The following is an 18,752-nucleotide window of genomic DNA, read 5'->3' on the forward strand; positions in this document are numbered from 1 at the left end:
TTGCCTTTTCTCTACACGCACCACACACCTGGAGTCTCCTCTTCTTCCTCCCCCTCCTCCTTCCCCTCCCCCTCCCCCTCTTCTTCCTCTTTCTGAGACAGAGTTTCTCTGTGTAGTCCTGGTTCTCCTGGAACTCATTCTGTAAGGTCAGGCTGGCCTCGAATTCACAGAGATCCACCTGCCTCTGCCTCCTTAGTGCTGGGATTAAAGGTGTGCACCACCACTTGCCTGGCTTGGGGGAAAAAAAAATACAACTTTTTTTCTTCCTTTTCTTATAAGAACGCTGGTTATAGTGTAACAAAGCCCTAATCTAATGCTTCATCTTAACATAATCACTCTTTGAAGACCTGATTACAAACCTAGTCACATTCTGATATAGTGTGGATGGGAATGCCTCCTAGAATTTGGGCAGCGTATGGACAACTGAGCTCACAATACATTGTGATATATTTTAGAATATAGTAGGTATCTATTCTCTGAGTGACTTTTTCCCTCAAATGCAGTGTACACCTCCCTTGGTGAAAGACCTTGTTTTAAGACTCGGTGATTACAGCAATCAATCGATTCATCTTCTTAATCACTATCAGAATTTTGTTCACAATCATCCTGTTGGAAACACCTTTGGGGGCTGGGGAGATAATCAGCACAGTGGCTTCTTCCTGTTAGACGGGGGCAGGAGAATCTCTGATTATAAATAACTTTATTTACCACGACATTCCATTGACTACTCTAGAAAATTCTGTCTTGTGCATTTGTTAATGTCTGTATAAAAGCCTCCCTAGAAGGTTGTATTGATCTGACTTTTGTTACTACCATGAAATGTCTGAGGTGGAGGATTTTATAAAGAAAATTAGCTTGTTTGGTTTACAGTCCTAGAGGCTGTAAGTCCCAGATTTGGGTGGTTCCATTGATTTGGTCTTTGTCAAAGTCCTGACAACACTTGGCATCATGGCAGTAGAACACGAGGAAGAAATAAATCATATCTCATGTTAGAAATCCAGAGAACATCCAGGGATCGGGCTCGAGTTTCTATGGTAATTTAATCTTGCGAGACCTCGCCGATTCCATGAGAACTACATTAATTTCTCTCCTGAGAGTGGGTTCCTGCGTTGATCCAAGGACTTCCTGGTAGTCCTTCCCTCTGAGAGCTTACATAGCGTATCTCAACATAACTACACGGAGGACCAAGCCTCCAGCACATGGAAGCCTTGTGGAGCACGCCACATCTAAACAACAGACGGAAGACCAATCCTGAACATCCTGAACTCCCGTACATCACTCACTTCCATTCCTGCATCCAGCAGCACCTGAAACCCAGGAGAGATCTAGGCCCTGCTAATTCATCTTATTTTACACTGGAGTCGAGGACACAGAGGCTGAGGGCAATCAGAGGATTGTCAAAGTCCTTCCTGCAAGGACTCCAAGTAAGTTTTTCTGACTCCAAGGCCAGCAGTGTTTTCCTTCCAACAGTCCATTATCCTTCATTATGTGAAATTAAAAAATATTAAGGGCTTTTGATCTTATGCACACTAATCCACGTAATGAAGCAAGAACAGCTTCTCTCATGAATTCTGAGAAATCCCAACAATCTATCTTTGGGTATGATCTACCTAACAATTTTGTTGGTTTATAAAATGCTCAGATGCTCAAACCATATGCTTAAATAGAATTGTCAATGGGTATATTCTTCCTTAGAAGCAAGCACAAATGGAATTTCTTGACATCAAGTGGAAAAAAAGTCTAAATTTGTCCTTTGGTCAGTTACTGGACAGTGAAAATGATACAGGTAGATTTCATAGTCTGAAAATTCTTCCCCCAAACTGTGAGTTTACTCCTCAGGTGCAGGATGAATCATATCCAAAGACATCTCAATATAAACGTGAGTCTGGCTGGCCACAGCCTACATCTAGTATCATTTCTAAAAAACAAACAGAAAAGACTTTCAAATCAGATAATGTATTTACCATCTAAAAATCTATAGACAGAAGGTATATGTGGCCTCCTCCTCCTCCTCCTCCTCCTCCTCCTCCTCCTCCTCCTCCTCCTCCTCCTCCTCCTCCTCTTCCTCCTTTGGCTAGCTTTATTGTCAAAATTAGGATGAGAGCTTTGTGTGCTTGGCGCTATAGTCCTTCCCCATGGGATAGCTTTCTCTCTGGAGACTAGTAAGAAACACAGGCTGAGGATGTACAATGCTCATGGGATCACTTAGCCCATATCCCCTAGAGACCTATAGCCTGAAAAGAAGTGTGTATATTTGCTTTACAGAGACTTCATGCAAACTCATCCTGTGCCATGTCAGCCATGTGGGTCTGAAAAACAAACGTCCATGTCACTGGCTCCACGTCTGTGTGGGTTTGCAATAGCCCCTTTTTACTTACTGGGGTCAGACTTTACAAACCAGATTTTGTTCTTTCTCCACTGCAACTGAAAAAGCTGCACGTGGCAGCTTATGAATTGTGTCTCCCAGCAGGCTCTGAAAGACAAGTGGAGGGAGGTGGCCAGTATGTGTGACACTCCCCATGCAGAATTGGGTTGGGACACACAATAGCATCTATGTGTAACCCAGAAGCCTGCAAACTGCTTCCCAATGAGCAAGCAAGTGAGCATGGACTGACAGACCAAGGGAAGGCCAATAGTCAGTCCTTTGTTAACTGTTTATCTTAGAGACTGGTTTATCTGTTAGTTGGGGAAACAAATAAATTCCTTGCTGTGTGCAGCCTGAGTTTTTTCTTTCCCATATCTTCATTTCTAATTCTCCAAAGTATATATTCCCTTTAATCTGGGGGGTCAGCTCATGGTGACTTTGTGTATACCTAGGACACCCATACAAGACAGAAATCCCAGGGTTCCTGGCCCCTTTCTGTGACCATCATTTATTGGATTGTTTCTATGTTTGGAACACACAGTTGAAGACACCATTGCATATTTTCAGACTCTTTTGGCTTTGGAGTTCCATAAAGCTATTTAATGAGATATCGCAGTTCTCAAGTCTTGTCTGGTAATGTAATTTCAAAGTTCTCCGTGAGTTCAGAGCACATGGTGAAGTCTCGCAATGACTGCATTCTTAGCCTCCCTGGATAGCTGGCTGGAAAAAAAATTTAAAAAACCCCAAACTTTCTGAACATCTCTTGCTGATTTTGCAAGGTTAGATGAAAAACAAACAAACAACAACAACAACAAAAAAAAAAAACAGAAGTTAAGAATCATTACACAGCTCAGCCTTCTGGAATCACCTTTGACATTCAGGCAATTCCAGATGGAGGGAGGTCATCTTTAGCCAAATCCACTTTTCCCAAATGAGCAGTTGGAATTTTGTCTGTTTCTTTAGGGGTTTGTGCTTACATTTTGCCAACCCCCCCCCCCATTTCATAGATGCTGGGCAATCTGAATTCCACAACAAAAACAATTCGTCTCTGTATCATTTTATAAGGCCCCCAAAAAGGTCAAAGCAGAGGGTGGCATTGCTGGGGAACACTGAAGAGTGTGACCTAAAATGTGTCTTCCAAGTCATCTGGAAATGAAGTTCCCTGCCGAGGGATCCAGAGAGTAATGGTCACTGTCTTACACATTGATAAGTCAGTCTGCAAGAATCCAGACCGCAGGAAAGGGACGGAAGGACTTGGGATAGATTCCCAGAGACCTGTCAGTCTTCTACACCTGAACTTAGAAGATGCGATGTTATTATTATTATTTTTTAATCTATGAAGCAAACAACAATAACCACTTTTTTAAATCTCCAATTTCCGTTTTTTGTTATTGTCCTCTCTTCTCTTTACAGACAATGCAAAATCGTTCCTTGGGAGGACATTGGTAGAAAAACACAGCTATGACAAAATGAAAGAGTTAGCTGGGACCGTATACTCCTGCACATCCCTCATGTCCTGAGGGACTCAGGACATATAAACATTAAGATTCCCAACGTCAGAGGGCATCTGCACCCTCCTCTCGAAGAAGTGGACACGGTAGGTACTCACCGGTCATTAGCGTGTAGTAATTGGGGTAGGAGAGGCTGGGGAAGTCTGGAGTCAGGTAATCCACTTTGACTCCCCTGTTCACAATCTCTTTGAAACCAGGCAAGGACGCCAGGACCTCCTCACTGATGTAGTCTGAGCGAAAACCATCGAGGAGAAACACCAGGAGCTTCCGGTGGGCAGCAGCTGGCCCTGGCCACACCACACTGAGCCCAAACACCAGCAGGAAGGCCCCAAGCTTTACTGCCATGCTGCCAGAAGCCTGCCCGAGCCAGCTGGCACCACTGTCCCCTTGCAAAGTCCGAGGATGGAGAGCCTGGAGCTGTTCTGTCTTCTAGGGGCTGGACCTGGAGCTGCTGGCCTTCTTAAGCCAAGTTCACTTGCAGAATTTAAAGGAACAGCACTCCATTTCTAAAAACCTTTCTGCTCCCCCTCACAAAGTCCAGAGACTGACTACCTCTGGATAGGCAGGATTCCCTAACACCCTCGAGTTAACAAGAGAAAATACAACCTTATTGTTTTTAGTAGAATGTTCTATAAATATAAACATCCACCGAGAGGCAGAGTCTTAGAAGATGACCAAGTCAACGCTTAAGTTTGTAATTGTGCTGGCCACAGGGAGGAGCCAGGGAGAAGGGAAGTCTGCAAACTTGTACTGCCTGATTTAAACCTTCTGACCTCTTCACTGAACCATTTAGAAACCCCGAAGTCTTAGGGGATAAACTAGAGAATATGTTCAGGTGAGCTATTGTGAGCTATGCGGTCTTGTCATAGCCACAGCCTTCAAAAACAAATTATTTATCTAGGTCTCCACTACTGACTTTTGTCTTCGTATGCCCCTAAATGCAGGGTTGCTGTTTTTATTTTTCAAGTGCAAATAAACCCTTGGTGCCTGGCACTCACCTGGAGGGGGAGTTGATAAAGAGAGGCGCTACAGAGCCAGAGAGAAGATTCTAGAATGGTTCGGAAGAGGTCAGGCCTAACAGGCTGGACTGAGGCAGCATTGTTCATGAGGGTAAAGGGGAGATGGAGGATGCGGCTTTGTCATGGTAAAAAGAGCTTGACACAACCAAGCACGTTCCTACACAGGAATAAGTAGGCAGAGGAGCCCGTCACAGGAGGAGTCTGGGAAGGAGAAGAAGGTCCAGTTTATCAAGGAGATGGCAAAGACTAAGTCTCCAGGCCGCAGGAACCCTCAAGTGGTTCTTACATCTGGTGCAACATTAAATGAGATGTTTATATAAAAGCTAGTAATATATGTGTGGCCACAGAGCGACTTAGAAAATATTGGGTGGTATTAGTGTTATAGGGTTGCTTGGATCCCGAGGAAACCACAAAGGCTTGGTTAGTCTGTGGTCACTCTCATTCACCTTCATGGTTCTGACTGGCTGACATCCTTCTCCTGTGTCACCATCCCTGTGTTAAAGTCAAACCTTCACGTTGGCGCCATGGATAAAAAGAAATCAGCCAAATTACATCTAGGTGATGCAGAAAACAAGGAAACTTCATTTTTTTCTTTTCTCTAATAAAAAGGTCATGCCTTTTGCAATTAAACTCATTTTTTATTAAAACTAGAAAAAGCATAGCTTACTCATAATGTTTCTTAGTTTGAAAACACAATTTCATTCTTGTTTTGTTTTTTTCAAGACAGTATTTCTCTGTGTAGCCTTGGCTGTCCTGGAACTTGCTCTGTAGAGCAGGCTGCCCTTGAACCACGGAGATCTGCCTGCTTCTGCCTCTCGAGTGCTGGGATTAAAGGTGTGTGCCACCACCTCCTGGCTACACAATTTTATTCTTATCTGTTTGTAATAGTAACATATTATCACTTCACTAAACAGAAAAGACAAGACATGAAAGAAGAGGATGGGGAAGAAAAGAATGAAAAATTGCAAAGATGGGAAGGGAAGGGAAATATGCTAACAGCTGCTGGGTGCCCAGCCCTGAGCATTGTGCATATTAAAAGACCTTCTTCCCAGGAAGAAGCCAAGGAAGCTGCAGACTCAGCTGGACCCTGAAACCTGAGTTTTGCTAACTGGACAAGTCCACATATTTGCCTTGGGGTTACCCCTGGCAACTCACGAGCTTAGGAGAGCTTAGGAGAGAATCAGGTTCATACTTTTAAAATGAGCATAAAATGACTGCTACATTTCTCTGTCCTGGTAGAGAGTGGACGGTTTTGTTCTCTAGTTTGGCTTTTCATGGACGGTTTTGTTCTCTAGTTTGGCTTTTCATGGATGGTTTTGCTCTCTATTTTGGCTTTTCATGGATGATTTTGCTCTCTAGTTTGGCTTTTCATGGATGGTTTTGCTCTCTAGTTTGGCTTTTCATGGACGGTTTTGCTCTCTATTTTGGCTTTTCATGGATGGTTTTGCTCTCTATTTTGGCTTTTCATGGACGGTTTTGCTCTCTATTTTGGCTTTTCATGGATGGTTTTGCTCTCTATTTTGGCTTTTCATGGATGGTTTTGCTCTCTAGTTTGGCTTTTCATGGATGGTTTTGCTCTCTAGTTTGGCTTTTCATGGATGGTTTTGCTCTCTAGTTTGGCTTTTCATTTTGGCCTTTTGCTCTCGACAACGTTGCTCTGTTATTATTGTTAAGAATTCAACACTTCACGTGTCCATGTTTTCAGTTTCAGTCTCCAGTTTCCCGCTAAAATACTGAGTTATTCATCCGCTCTTGGCAACATTTATAATAACTGGCTTTTGATAAAGAGAGTTTTTATGTTTCATCAAGATAATTGTGTTTTCTGCTAAGTTTGTCAAGGAAACTGAGTCTTCTCTTAAAGATTTTACATGCTTACTAATCTCCCTAGCTTGTCTTGGTGATATGATACCCAGGATTAGTTATCCAGTTTTCAGTTTACACACTGACTCCTTTGCAGTCTTCTCCATTTCCTTGGTTCCACTTTGTCTTTTAATATGTTGGTTTTATCTCTGCTTTAGGTCTTGTCTTACAAGTGTTTAAATTGTATTATTAAGATTTCCAATGTATTTATAAATTCTGCTCTTTTCTAGCTAATTAATGTAACCTATACTTTTACTAAAGTCTTTCTCCTTCCTATAGTTTTATTTTGTTGCTTTTCTTCATGCTTCTTGAGAGCAGAATTCATTATTTGCATTATTTCTGGTTTAAGTAATCGGTTTTATTATTTTAAAGTAATAATGTTTATTATCATGCTTTTTCTTGTATGAACTTTTTTTAGATATAACAGGATTGATATATAAATTTCCAATTATCACTAGAGTAAAAAATGTCTGAAATTAATTCATTCTTTCGATGGGTAATTGCCAATTTTTAACTGAGTGATTTCTGAAACTGAGTCTTAACAGACTCAAGATTTATTTAAAAAATCTGTTTGTCTTCATATGCTTTATCTAAATCAGTGGTTCTCAGCCTGGGAGTCATAACCCCTTTTGGGGTCAAAGGACCCTTTCACAGGGGTCACCTAAGACCATCGGAAAACACAAATATTTACATTACAGTTCATAACAGTAGCAAAATTACAGTTATGCGATAGCAATGAAAATAATTTTGAGGCTGAGGATCCACAACATGAAGAACTGTATTAAAGGGTTGCAGAATTAGGAAGGGTGAAGACCACTGCTCTGAATGTTATACAACAGTTCATTTTAAGTCCCTGCTCACTCTCTAGGACTGGTGTGTCTGACCCTCCAGGTTTCCAACAGCCATAAGACACCAAGACTAATAAAGAGGAAGGGCCTTCAAAAAGAGCCCCCTTTCCATGTTCGCCTTTTCTCCAGGCCAGCTGCTAGGACCTCGGACTGGTGAGTCGCCTGCTGTTTTTATCAGAGAGGTCATGGAGACCCAGCGGTCCGGCTGTAGTCAGTGTACATTCTGTAAAGATCAGGGTAATTTAATTACAGAGAAAAGTATCCTCGAGGCTTCCAAGGGAAGCCACATAGTCAGCAAGACCTGGACCCAGTCCAGATAACACAACTGGATAGAAAAAAAAAATTAAAGGCGTCCTGGGGATGCTCCTTAGAAACCTACTTATAATAGATCTCTAAGGGTCATCCCTACACAGTCCTGACTGGCGATGATGATGATTATGATGTTAATTTTTGGCTACCCACATGGTCTTAAATACCAAGGAAGAATGTATAACCAAAAAGTAAATTACTTAGTTGTGTAACAAAACACATTTCTACCAACCCCTTCCCAGGATTCTCATCCAAACCCTGTTCAGCTAGGGACCTAGTTCCCCTAAAGACCTACAGAGGTAGTCATTCATGTAACTAGCTTTAAAGAGGACCTATTCGGACTTATTAAGTACCCTGATAGCTGTCAGACTCTAGGGAATTACTGTCAGAATTTGCTTTCTGTTGCTGTGATAAAACACTAACCAAAGCAAAGGGAAAGGTTTATTTGGCTTACAGGTTACCGGCCACCATCTCATCAAGGAAAGCCAAAGCAGGAACCTGGAGGCAGGGACAAACAGAGACCATAGAGCAGCGGTTCTCAACCTGTGGGTTGCGACCCCTTTGGGGTCACATATCAGATATTCTGCATGTCAGGTGTTTATGATTTGTAACACTAGCAAAATTACAGTTATGAAGTAGCAATGAAAATAATTTTATGGTTGCAGGTCATCACAACATGAGGAATTGTATTAAAGGGTCACAGCATTAAGAAGGCTGAGAACCACTGCCCTACAGGAACGCTGCTTCCTGGCTTCTTCCTCATGATCTTCTCAGTTTGCTTTCTTATATATCCCAGGACCACCTGCCCAGAACTGACACCACCCACAGTGGGCTTGGGCCCTCCCACATCAATCATTAATCAGGAAAGTGTCCCACAGACTTGTCTACAGGCCAATCTGATGGAGGCAATTCTCCAATTATGCTTCCCTCTTTCCAAGTGACTCTAGTTTATGTCAAGTTGACAAAAATCACCCAGAGCAATTACTAACTGGGCGAATCTGTCCAAAATAAAAACCCAGTATTTCAGAAAATACTCACAGTAAAATATCAGAGAATAAATTAAGACTTTACATTTTCTTTTCAGAAAAGACCCCAAGAGCGAGTCCCAAATAAGTAAATCTAAACCCATGGCCCATATGTCTTCTGCTTCTGACTTTTGGAATTGTTCCACCGGGGAGTTACCCAGTAACAATAATACTTTACCTTTGCCCTAGAAGCCAAATCTGGGATCTAGCAATGAGAGAATCTTTTTTTTTTTCCCTAACAGTCCCCATCCAGAAATCACCCAAGACAGGACTGGATTTGAGAGACACAGGCCTGTTTTTTAGCTGTAAAAATTGCTGATGGCTGTCTACTTCAGGCCTGTCATTGTCTCTGGGTACTCCTGGAGAGAGCAGTGTGGGCCACTTTACTACAACTCCTGAATAAGGTGTTGGGCTATTTTGAATACACTAAACCATTGATTCCCCCCACCCCCACTGTCCCAGGAGGGGGAGGTTTCCAGATATGAAAGTGGAGACCTTTCTCTCCTGATCTCTCATTGGTATTCAGTTTGGAAATTCAACCTTGAATATTTGGGACATATATTGGGATTCTAACTCTGAGCACAAACTTTCTTTAAAAATGTGGGGGTGGGGTTGGTAGGGGAGACTCAGAGCTGAAGAAACAGCTCAGTGGTTCAGTGCACTGGCTTTGAACCAGTGTAGGAAAATAACATAGACTGCAGAAATAGTACAAAGCACACCTAAAATGTAGGCTAGCACAATGATCCCACCAGACATTGTCCACTCTCACATCTGAATGTTCTACCAGAACATTCTTTGACCATACCTACTCTCACCCCTCTGGTTTAATTCACAGCACTTACACAGTGGTTCACGGCCATCTGTAACTCCAGTCCCCAGAGCCTGATTCCCACTTCTGGCCTCCATAGGTATCACACGCTGTGGTGCATGGCCATATATGTGTAGGGGAAACACCCATATGTATAAACTAACAAAAAATTTTTTTAGAAAGTGTCTCATTTTGTGTGTTGTTTCCAATGTGCAAAAACAAAGAAGCATTTGTTTCTTTTAGAGAAAATCGTGTGTTGTAGATATTCCTCGATTTATGATGATATTATATTCCGAAAATCCCAACCTATGAGGCAGAAGTATCAAAGGCTGAAGATTCAATTAGTACATCAGACCTACTAAACACAGCTCAGCAACACAGTGCACCACAGTGTCATTACATCACATCAGGAACCACAGTGTGTCTGCCATCCAGCTGTGGCTTCCCATCAGCTCTCCGGTCTTTGTGATCTCTGCTGAAAGAATTTAGATGAGACACACAGAGCACAGTGTAGAAGACATGTGGGGTTTGTTATAAAGTGAAGCGCTCGCAGGGGCTGAGGGCGGGCAATGGCAAACCAAACCTTTATCGAGGGCACATACTCAAGGCTGAGAGTCGGTATGACCAAGGTCATTCTGGTAGAGCATTGTGGTAGTTTGAATGTAATTGGCCCCCATAAGTTCAAAGAGAGTGGCCCTGTTAGGAAGTGTGGCTTTGTTGGAATAAGTATAGCCTTGGAGGAAGTGTGTCATTGTGGGCTTTGAGGTCTCCTTTGCTCAAGCTACAACTCAGTGTGACACTCAGACTCCTTCCTGTTGCCTGCGGAACAAGATGTAGAAGTCTCACCTACCTCCTCAGCACTATGCCTACCTTTCATGCAGCCTTGCTTCCTGCCATGACAATAATGAACTAAACCTCTGAATTGTGAGTGAGCCTCCGTTAAATGTTTTTCCATTATAAGAGTTGCCGTGATCATGGTGTCGTTTCACAGCAATAGGAACCCTGACTGAGACAAGCACTCTTTCAAAGGGACGAGAGTGGACAATGGCTGATGAGGTCGTTGTGCTAGCCTACATTTTAGGTAGGCTTTATACTGTTTCCACAGTCTCTGTGTCAGTTTCTACAGAGGCATTTTCCTGTGCAAGTGATCAACAAACTCTTTTGAGTTAACTCTTAAGAGGGAGTTTCTCTATCAGAAAGCCTCTGGATAGACAGAAATCTTATCAGGATTCTACAGTCAGCTATTCATGACGTTTCAGCAGCTCAAATATATGTCTCAACTCTGGACCACAGATCTGACTCAGATTCTATTCTTTTGACGGGTAATCAAAGTCCTACAGTATCCATTCCTGGTTTTACAGGCAGCTGATTATGAGGAAGGGGGCCATCCCTAACAACCTTGGAGTCTGCTAATACCTAACCATCAGGTACAATCTGACTGCTCCTATTTTACAAACCAGGAAGCTAGGTCTGTTTGTTTGTTTTTCCAGTCAGGGTTTCTCTGTGTAACAGCCCTGGCTGTCCTGAAACGTGATTTGTAGACCAGACTGGCCTAAAAATGGAAACTAGGTCTTCCAAGTTAAATGGTGTGCCTAAGAGTTAGTTAACACCAACAGCGCATTGCCGATTCCCAGCTTTGAGCATCACACAGCATACTGCTGACCTTGGGAAAGATTGAACTCAGAGTTCAGTTTCCAGTGGATTTGTATCACTCAGATAATTGTATGTGTACATTGAACAATTAAAAGGCAGCGAAGATCTATATAGAAAAGATCATAGATTCACCTTACTAAAATTGAAGTTAAAGGAGCTAGAGTAAAATTAGATAGATGGACAGACAGACACATGCATATATACATACATACAGAGAGAGAGAGAGAGAGAGAAAGAGAGGGAGAGAGAGAGAGAGAGAGAGAAGAGAGAGAGAGAGAGAGAGAGAGAGAGAGAGAGAGAGAGAGAGAGAGAGAGAGAGAGACTTGGGTACCACCACTTACAGCAGCACACAAAGACTGAGCCTGAACAAGATCATACCATCACTAGACTTCTATTTTGAGAAACAAGCTTTAGGGCCTGTAAGATGGGCTCAGCAAGCAGAGGCACTTTCCACCAAGGCTGGCCCTGAGATCAGTCCTCGGAACTCACCGAAGGAGAGAATCAGCTCCTGAATGATTCTCTCATTGTTGTCCTTGTTAACCTCTGACCTCCAAACGTACACAGGTGAGCATAAATACATAAGTGCAAAAAAAAATTAAGCTGTGAGAAGCAGGCATTGGAAGCATGGAGGCAATAATACTGCAGGTGAAAGCAAGAACAGTAATATCCATGTCCTGTAACACAGCGAACTTCACATGCAATCACCAGCTAGAGCTCTTGGTAAGGCTGTATGGTGGTGTGATTATAACAAGGAATAGGTATTTGGTCCCGGCCCACAGCCCCAGGAACAGAGCTTCTAAAATGGAGATCTTCCATAGTCTCCTGGCCCTCACATATCTTCCCCAATGCCACTGTATACTCACCAACCTGGAATCTCCACTGTGAGGAATTCTTATGGCGTTCTCATATGCAGGCATGATTGATCGATAGTCACTATGGATGATTAACCCACCCGGTAGTCCCTCTCCCTTACCTCCATGAAAGAAGAAACAGAAATTTCCAACCGTCTTATTACATGCTTCTTCTGACGATCAGCCCCATTCTCTAAGTACTATCATAAACTCAGGCGTGGTTGAAAAGAGCTTATTATGAATAATTTAAAACTTACCCCTCACTCCTCCCATTGTAGAAATGTCCAGCTTTAGGTACTCTGTGCCCATTCACTGGAGAGGGCACAGTTCAGAACAGCAAATGGGAAGAGCTGTATTTTGGGATAGGGTTAGGCATGCCTCTTCTGTTTGGCAGTTCTGAACTGTGCCCTTTATGGCAAAAGGGTGTCAGTGAGTGGTTCCCTAAGGTGCTATGGCCATCATAGAAAATTATCAACCCTAGGAATGGGTTCCAAGAGCCCATACTGATATCCAGTCAGTTACAAGGACAAGGGATATTCTTGGACTTTCCAATGCCATCTGAAGTGGAGGCAGTGTTGTGAGACTAAGCTCTTAACATCGAGGTCTGTGTTAAATCCACATAGTTAACATTAAAATAATTTAGATTATGAGACAGTCAGTTGATATTTACAAAGAACCAGAGAATTTTTTTTTTCAGTATGGAAAGAAACAAAAAGTACAGAAATTGTTTTACAGCTTGCCTTTTCTTTTTCTTAAAGGATTTTCTTTTTTTTTTTTTTTTTAAACTATGTGGTGGAGGGTGTGGACACACCAGTACAAGTACGCACAGAGGCTAATGGTGTCGGGTCTCCCTGAAGCTGGAGTTCCAGGTGAATTGCCCAAGGTGGGAACTGAACTGTATCCATTGGAAGAGCAGCAAATGTTCTTAGCTGCTGAGCCATCTCTCCATCCCGCAGCTAACCTTTTCTGAGGGGATTTGTACCTCTCTGACATAAAGGAAATCATGGTTTAGAAGATACTAACAACAGATAACCTATAGTACTGAAGATTAAGTGAAAACCTAGGTTTCTGTGATAGTCTTCTCTTTGGAGGAAAGAGAAGACATTCTGTCACTGAAACTCAGAAGGCAAACACAGCCTGCGTTAAAGAAAAAAAGTCTAAACATCCTTAGTTATCTTGATTAAATTGAGATGGGAAAACCAAAACATCACCATTAGAATTTGAAAGAAGCAACTGTTGAAGGCATCGCTTACTGGTGAGTGGTGAAATTATGGAGAAGACCAAAACATAAGGTAATATCAAAGAAACACAGGAGCCGACCTGAACGAACTTTCAGTGATTGAAAGCAGACAATTTAGACCAAAGAACAAACAATGTTATATTGGAATATAAGCCAACATATAAAAATAAATACGGAAGATCGACTGGTCTAAGTAAATAACTGAATTTTGAAAAAAAGGATACTCCCCATCGCAGTAAGAGAGATACCATCCCCACCTCCTCTTCCTCCTTGGTGAGGGTAGATAGACTGATAGACTCACTGCCAGAAATAGAGTCAAAAGGGAAAATAACTTTGCAATGGAGAAACCTGTCAAGTGTGACGTGGATACAGTGTGGTGACTAGTCTGAATGTTGATGTCTTTGAGGTGAGAGATGCCTACATTAATAATGAATATATCTGGGTTTATACAAATGTTTTCAGAGGGGTATAGATGAGGGTGATGTTATAATCAAGGCTTTGATCCACTGATGTATTCTGATGGAAATTATGGATAGAGAGGCCTTGTTGGAGTAAGTGGGTCACTCGAGAGACCTTCTTCACTGGACATATCTTCTCTTGCCCCTTTCTTTGTTCTGTTTCCTGGGTGCCATGAGTCAAAAATCCACCCTAACACCGGGCGGCGGTGGCGCACGCCTTTAATCCCAGCACTTGGGAGGCAGAGGCAGGCGGATCTCTGTGAGTTCGAGGCCAGCCTGGGCTACCAAGTGAGTTCCAGGACAGGCTCCAAAGCTGCACAGAGAAACCCTGTCTCGAAAAACCAAAAAAAAAAAAAAAAAAAAAAAAAAAAAAAAAAAAAAATCCACCCTACCAATCCATCATTGGTGTGTGAAAATTCTGCTACTGCAGCCTAAATAAGACCTTCCTCCCTTAAACTGTCAGTCATTTGGTTATAACATGCACAAATAACTGAAAAACTAATTGAGGAAGGTTGCTGTCACCTGGGATGCCACGAGGGTGTCAGAGGCCTCCTTATGTAGTAAGGTGTGAAAGGTCCTTCATCACCGGTGTTCTTCCAAAAGTGTCATAATCCCAGTCTAACCATGGGAAACAAGCCCGGAATAGGAAACACAAAGGAAGACCAAGAAGTTACCACAAACCAGAGGCAACGGGGAAGACATGACAACTGTATGCAATGTGGAATCCTGGATGAGCTCCTCAATCAGAAAGGATCATAAAAGGGGCCTGTGGGGATGGCTCAGCAGCTGAAGTGCTTGACAGGCAAGCCCGGGGACCTGAGTTCAATCCCCCAGAAGAACATAGAAAAGCTGTGTGTGGTGGTATGTACCTGTGATCCCAGTACTGGGGACAGGAGCATCCCAGGGTTTTGCTGGCCATTGGTCTAGCCAAATCATCCTGCTTCCAGTTCAGTGAGAGACCCTGCCTCAAAGAATAAGGTGTGCAGGCATCAAGAAAGATGGATGTCAACCTCTAGCCTCCATATGCATAAGAACATCTGTGTATCCACATACCCCGATGCACACATGCTCACATAGATAAACACAGACACACACACACACACACACACACACACACACACACACACACACACAGAGAGAGAGAGAGAGAGAGAGAGAGAGAGAGAGAGAGAGAGAGAGAGAGAGTTCAAAAATTTTTTTTAATTAGGGAAAGTTTTCTCACTAAATCCAAGTGAACACCAAAGAGTTAGTTAATACTATTACAACAATGCTAATTTCTTAGTTTGGGCAACAATACTATGTTTTATCATAGAGTTAAAAACAAAGTTTATGGGAACCATCCACATTGTGCTGGAAATCCTTCAGGAAATTTAAAAATTTTCCAGAACACAAAGTTTTGTTTTGTTTTGTTTTTAATTGAAATTAGAATCCTGGTCATCAGTAAGAGGTCACAGGGAGGATAAAAGTGTCTTTCAAAATACAAAACAATAGAGTAACAATTGCCCATTGTTTAGGAGCTAGGAGGGATGTCTTACTCAATGTGTTATCTATCCAGCTACCTTATGAACCAAATCGACAATTACTTGCACCTTGCCATAGCCAAGTGTCTAAGTGTCGTCGCTGAAGCAGGGGGAGATTTTCTGTAGTATGGAGACACTTTCATTGTCCCAGTGACAAACAATTTATAATCCTTAACCCAAAGCAAGCAAACCAACACACTCACGTTCGTTTAAGGAACCCCCGGAAAGTGTAGTCACTTGAAAATATAAGCTCCATTTTTCATAGGACTTTGGTTCGGTCCATTTGCCTGGGGAGGATGAATCGCTAGCCTTGCCCGACGTTGCCTCACGCTGCCGTTGTAATCTGCTCAGCCAGTAAAAACAGATGACGCTGATTCTCAGAGCTAGCATGTGGCTCGTCGATATTCCTTCCCGGGAAATAAAGGTCTATTTCAAATGAAAATGCGGAGTCTCTAATGCATAGTCTCCGATGGAACTGGAACTACATCAGGGGTATGGAGCGTTTGCAAAACCAAGTAGCACCGGCCGGTGAGTTTGCAGGTGCTCAGCGCTGACCTTTAGACCTCTGCTTCTGCAAACTTACCAAAGAGCAGCATCGCCCCACTCAGCAGCCCTGAGGGACCAGTCGCCATTTTTACCAGTCCTTCATCACTTACCTTGGTCGTGCTCCTTGGCTTCTTTCTATGCTTCAGTTTCCCTCTCTGTACAATGAGTGAAACCAGTGCCTTTGCCCATGGGGTTGTTTTGAGTACAGAGTGGAGAATTTTTTTCAGAGTGGGTAATTTTTAAGTAAAGAAAATCCCTGTATATGTGGTGTCTGTTCTAGTTTCATCCTGTTACTGTGATCAAACACTCTGGCCAAAAGCAGCTCAGAGGAGAAAAAGGCGGGTGGAGCTTACACTTCCAGGTCACAGTCCATCGCGGGGAGAAGTCAGCACAGGAACCCAAGTAGTTCCCTGAAGGAGAAACCACAGAAAATACACTGCTTGGCTTCCTTATACAACCCAGATCCACCGCACAGGGAATGCTACCGCCACCTTCGGCTGGGCCCTCCTCCGTCAATCAACAGTCCAGACAAACCCTACAGACGTGAACATCCGGTAAATTGACTAGGCAGTCACCACTCCATTGAAACTCTTTCCTCAAGTAACTTTAGGCTGTATCTTGCTGTCAGTTAATGCTAACTAGTACAGTGTCCAGATGACTGCCATTGCTTGTGGGGGTAAGTGGAGACAACCTCCAGTGCCCAGATTTTCCTGATGTTTCAGGTCCCGCCCACCTGTCCTACTTGAGAAGATAAATATCCTGCACGCCTGAACCCATTTGCAAAACTCCAGCGTACGTATTCCACTGTGTCCTTCGGTAAGCTTCCTTATACATGGAGATAGGTCCATGGATATTTATTTCAGCGCTGTTTGCCAAGACAAAACATTACAAACAATTCTAAATATTAATTAACAAGAATATGTATAATTGATAGGTGTCATACATTTTCATACAATGGAATCTTACATAGCTATTCAAAAGAGTAAATTAGATAAATATTTAGTTTTTGGTTAGCTCTCAAGGCCAACATCCAGTGCTATAAACCAGTTGCAGTCAGAGGCATGCAGCAAGCATGTTAGCACACAAGTGTACAATACTCGATAACAACAGCAAATGTGCAAGGGAAATCCGACAACGTGCTGCGTCTTTGAACATCATGTTCCATTTATTTGAAAAGTTGACAATCTATTACAATTCCGCACACCCAAAAGTTGGCTTATGGACGCCATTTGTATTATGCCTTTTGCAGGCCAGACAGTGTTATAACATTTTTTAAAAAATCAGCAAGTCTTGGTGATTAATTGAACATGTGGGTGGTGAGGGAGAGGGAAGGCCATTTGGATGACTCCCAAGGTTCTGTCTTAGATGACAGAGGAGTGCCATTTGTCAGGATCTGGACTGTAGGGAAAACGCCATCTTTAAGCAATCACCCATCACATAAATTAGAAAAAGGAGGGAAGTTAAGCTAATTTAAACCATGATCCAAGGTAACAAAGGAACTCTATCTTCCGCAGAGACCGAGGGAGGTGATCTCAGCACAACAGAGAAGAGCAAGCCATTCTGAAACCCGCCTCAAGCTCTCTGATACAAATGACCCCGTGTTCTTCCTTTATGTCTTTGCCGGATAAATAGATATCATCTCGGAAGAGGTTGATTGATTGGTTGATGATATCCACTAATTATAAAAGAGTTAAAATGTAAAAAAAATCATTTAAAAGTCAACCAACGTGCTTGGTATTGTTTCTTAGGAGAAGTGGGGGACTGGATGTCACATGAATATGTTTGAGTTCCCATTTAAACTGTGAAACTGGAAGGGAGACACAGAGCAGTGTGTCAACTTAAAACATCTTGATAGGAGATCTGCACATCTTGGTTGTGGCCGAGCGAGAAGAACCACTCTGAAGAAGGGACAGAATTAGCAGCTTCAAACTCTTTCCAGAGTCGCAGACTTCTCATCTGGCAGAGAAAAAGCTGGACTTCACATAGGCAGAGGAGTGTGCCCTTGGGAACACAAAGGGAAGCCGGCAGGCTCTTCGACCCCCCTCAACAGCACCCTTTCAGATTTCCGATTTATCCCATCTCTCTTTGCCCTCACCATCTTCTAGTGTTTATTTTTGGTCGTGTCCATTCTTTGCTTTTAGTGGCTTAGGTATACATCTTTTATTTGAGACTTTTGAGACCACTGTGCTTCAGAAGTATTTTGTTGATTTGAGAAAGACCTTTTACAGAATCAGCTGTAATGGAGTCTGAGACATCACGTGGTTATCAACTAGTGGTTATTAATAATAGTAATTAAAATCAAGATCATTATTGTTGCAATAACCTTTTCCCTTTTTATCAAATATTGTTCCTAAAGTCTGAAGACCAAATACTTTTAAAAGTGTTTTTTTGGAAGCTAATCATATATTTGACAAAAATGTGTGTGTGTGTGTGTGTGTGTGTGTGTGTGAGAGAGAGAGAGAGAGAGAGAGAGAGAGAGAGAGAGAGAGAGAGAGAGAGAGAGAGAGAATAAGATAAATTTGATGTCATAAATAGCCTCAAATAAAAGCATGGTGAGTAAAATGCCCCTTAGTTGGTACAAGGAAAATCAGGATTTTCTATCAAATAAATGACTAAACATTGACTTCAGATCTTTGCTGTGTTTTTAGATGTTAGTTTCTAGAACACAGACCAGTTTTAGATTCACAGGAAACTGAGGAAGGTACCAGAGATTTCCTACATGGCCCCTATGCCACATAC

At 42.5% G+C, this 18,752-nt stretch overlaps 1 protein-coding gene across 1 annotated transcript in view; it reads right to left on the minus strand.

Annotated features, from left to right (window-relative positions):
- The window catches only part of Enpp6 (ectonucleotide pyrophosphatase/phosphodiesterase 6), a 95,883-nt gene extending 91,568 nt beyond the window's left edge, over nt 1-4,315 (minus strand). The window contains exon 1 of the mRNA XM_006970896.4: nt 3,975-4,315. Within this exon, the coding sequence (XP_006970958.2) occupies nt 3,975-4,221 (247 nt within the window). The 5' untranslated portion in view covers nt 4,222-4,315. The remainder of the gene's footprint in view (nt 1-3,974) is intronic.
- Between the last annotated feature and the right edge of the window lie 14,437 nt (nt 4,316-18,752).

This window comes from Peromyscus maniculatus, chromosome 17, assembly GCF_049852395.1.
Source record: "Peromyscus maniculatus bairdii isolate BWxNUB_F1_BW_parent chromosome 17, HU_Pman_BW_mat_3.1, whole genome shotgun sequence".
Classification (NCBI taxonomy): domain Eukaryota; kingdom Metazoa; phylum Chordata; class Mammalia; order Rodentia; family Cricetidae; genus Peromyscus; species Peromyscus maniculatus.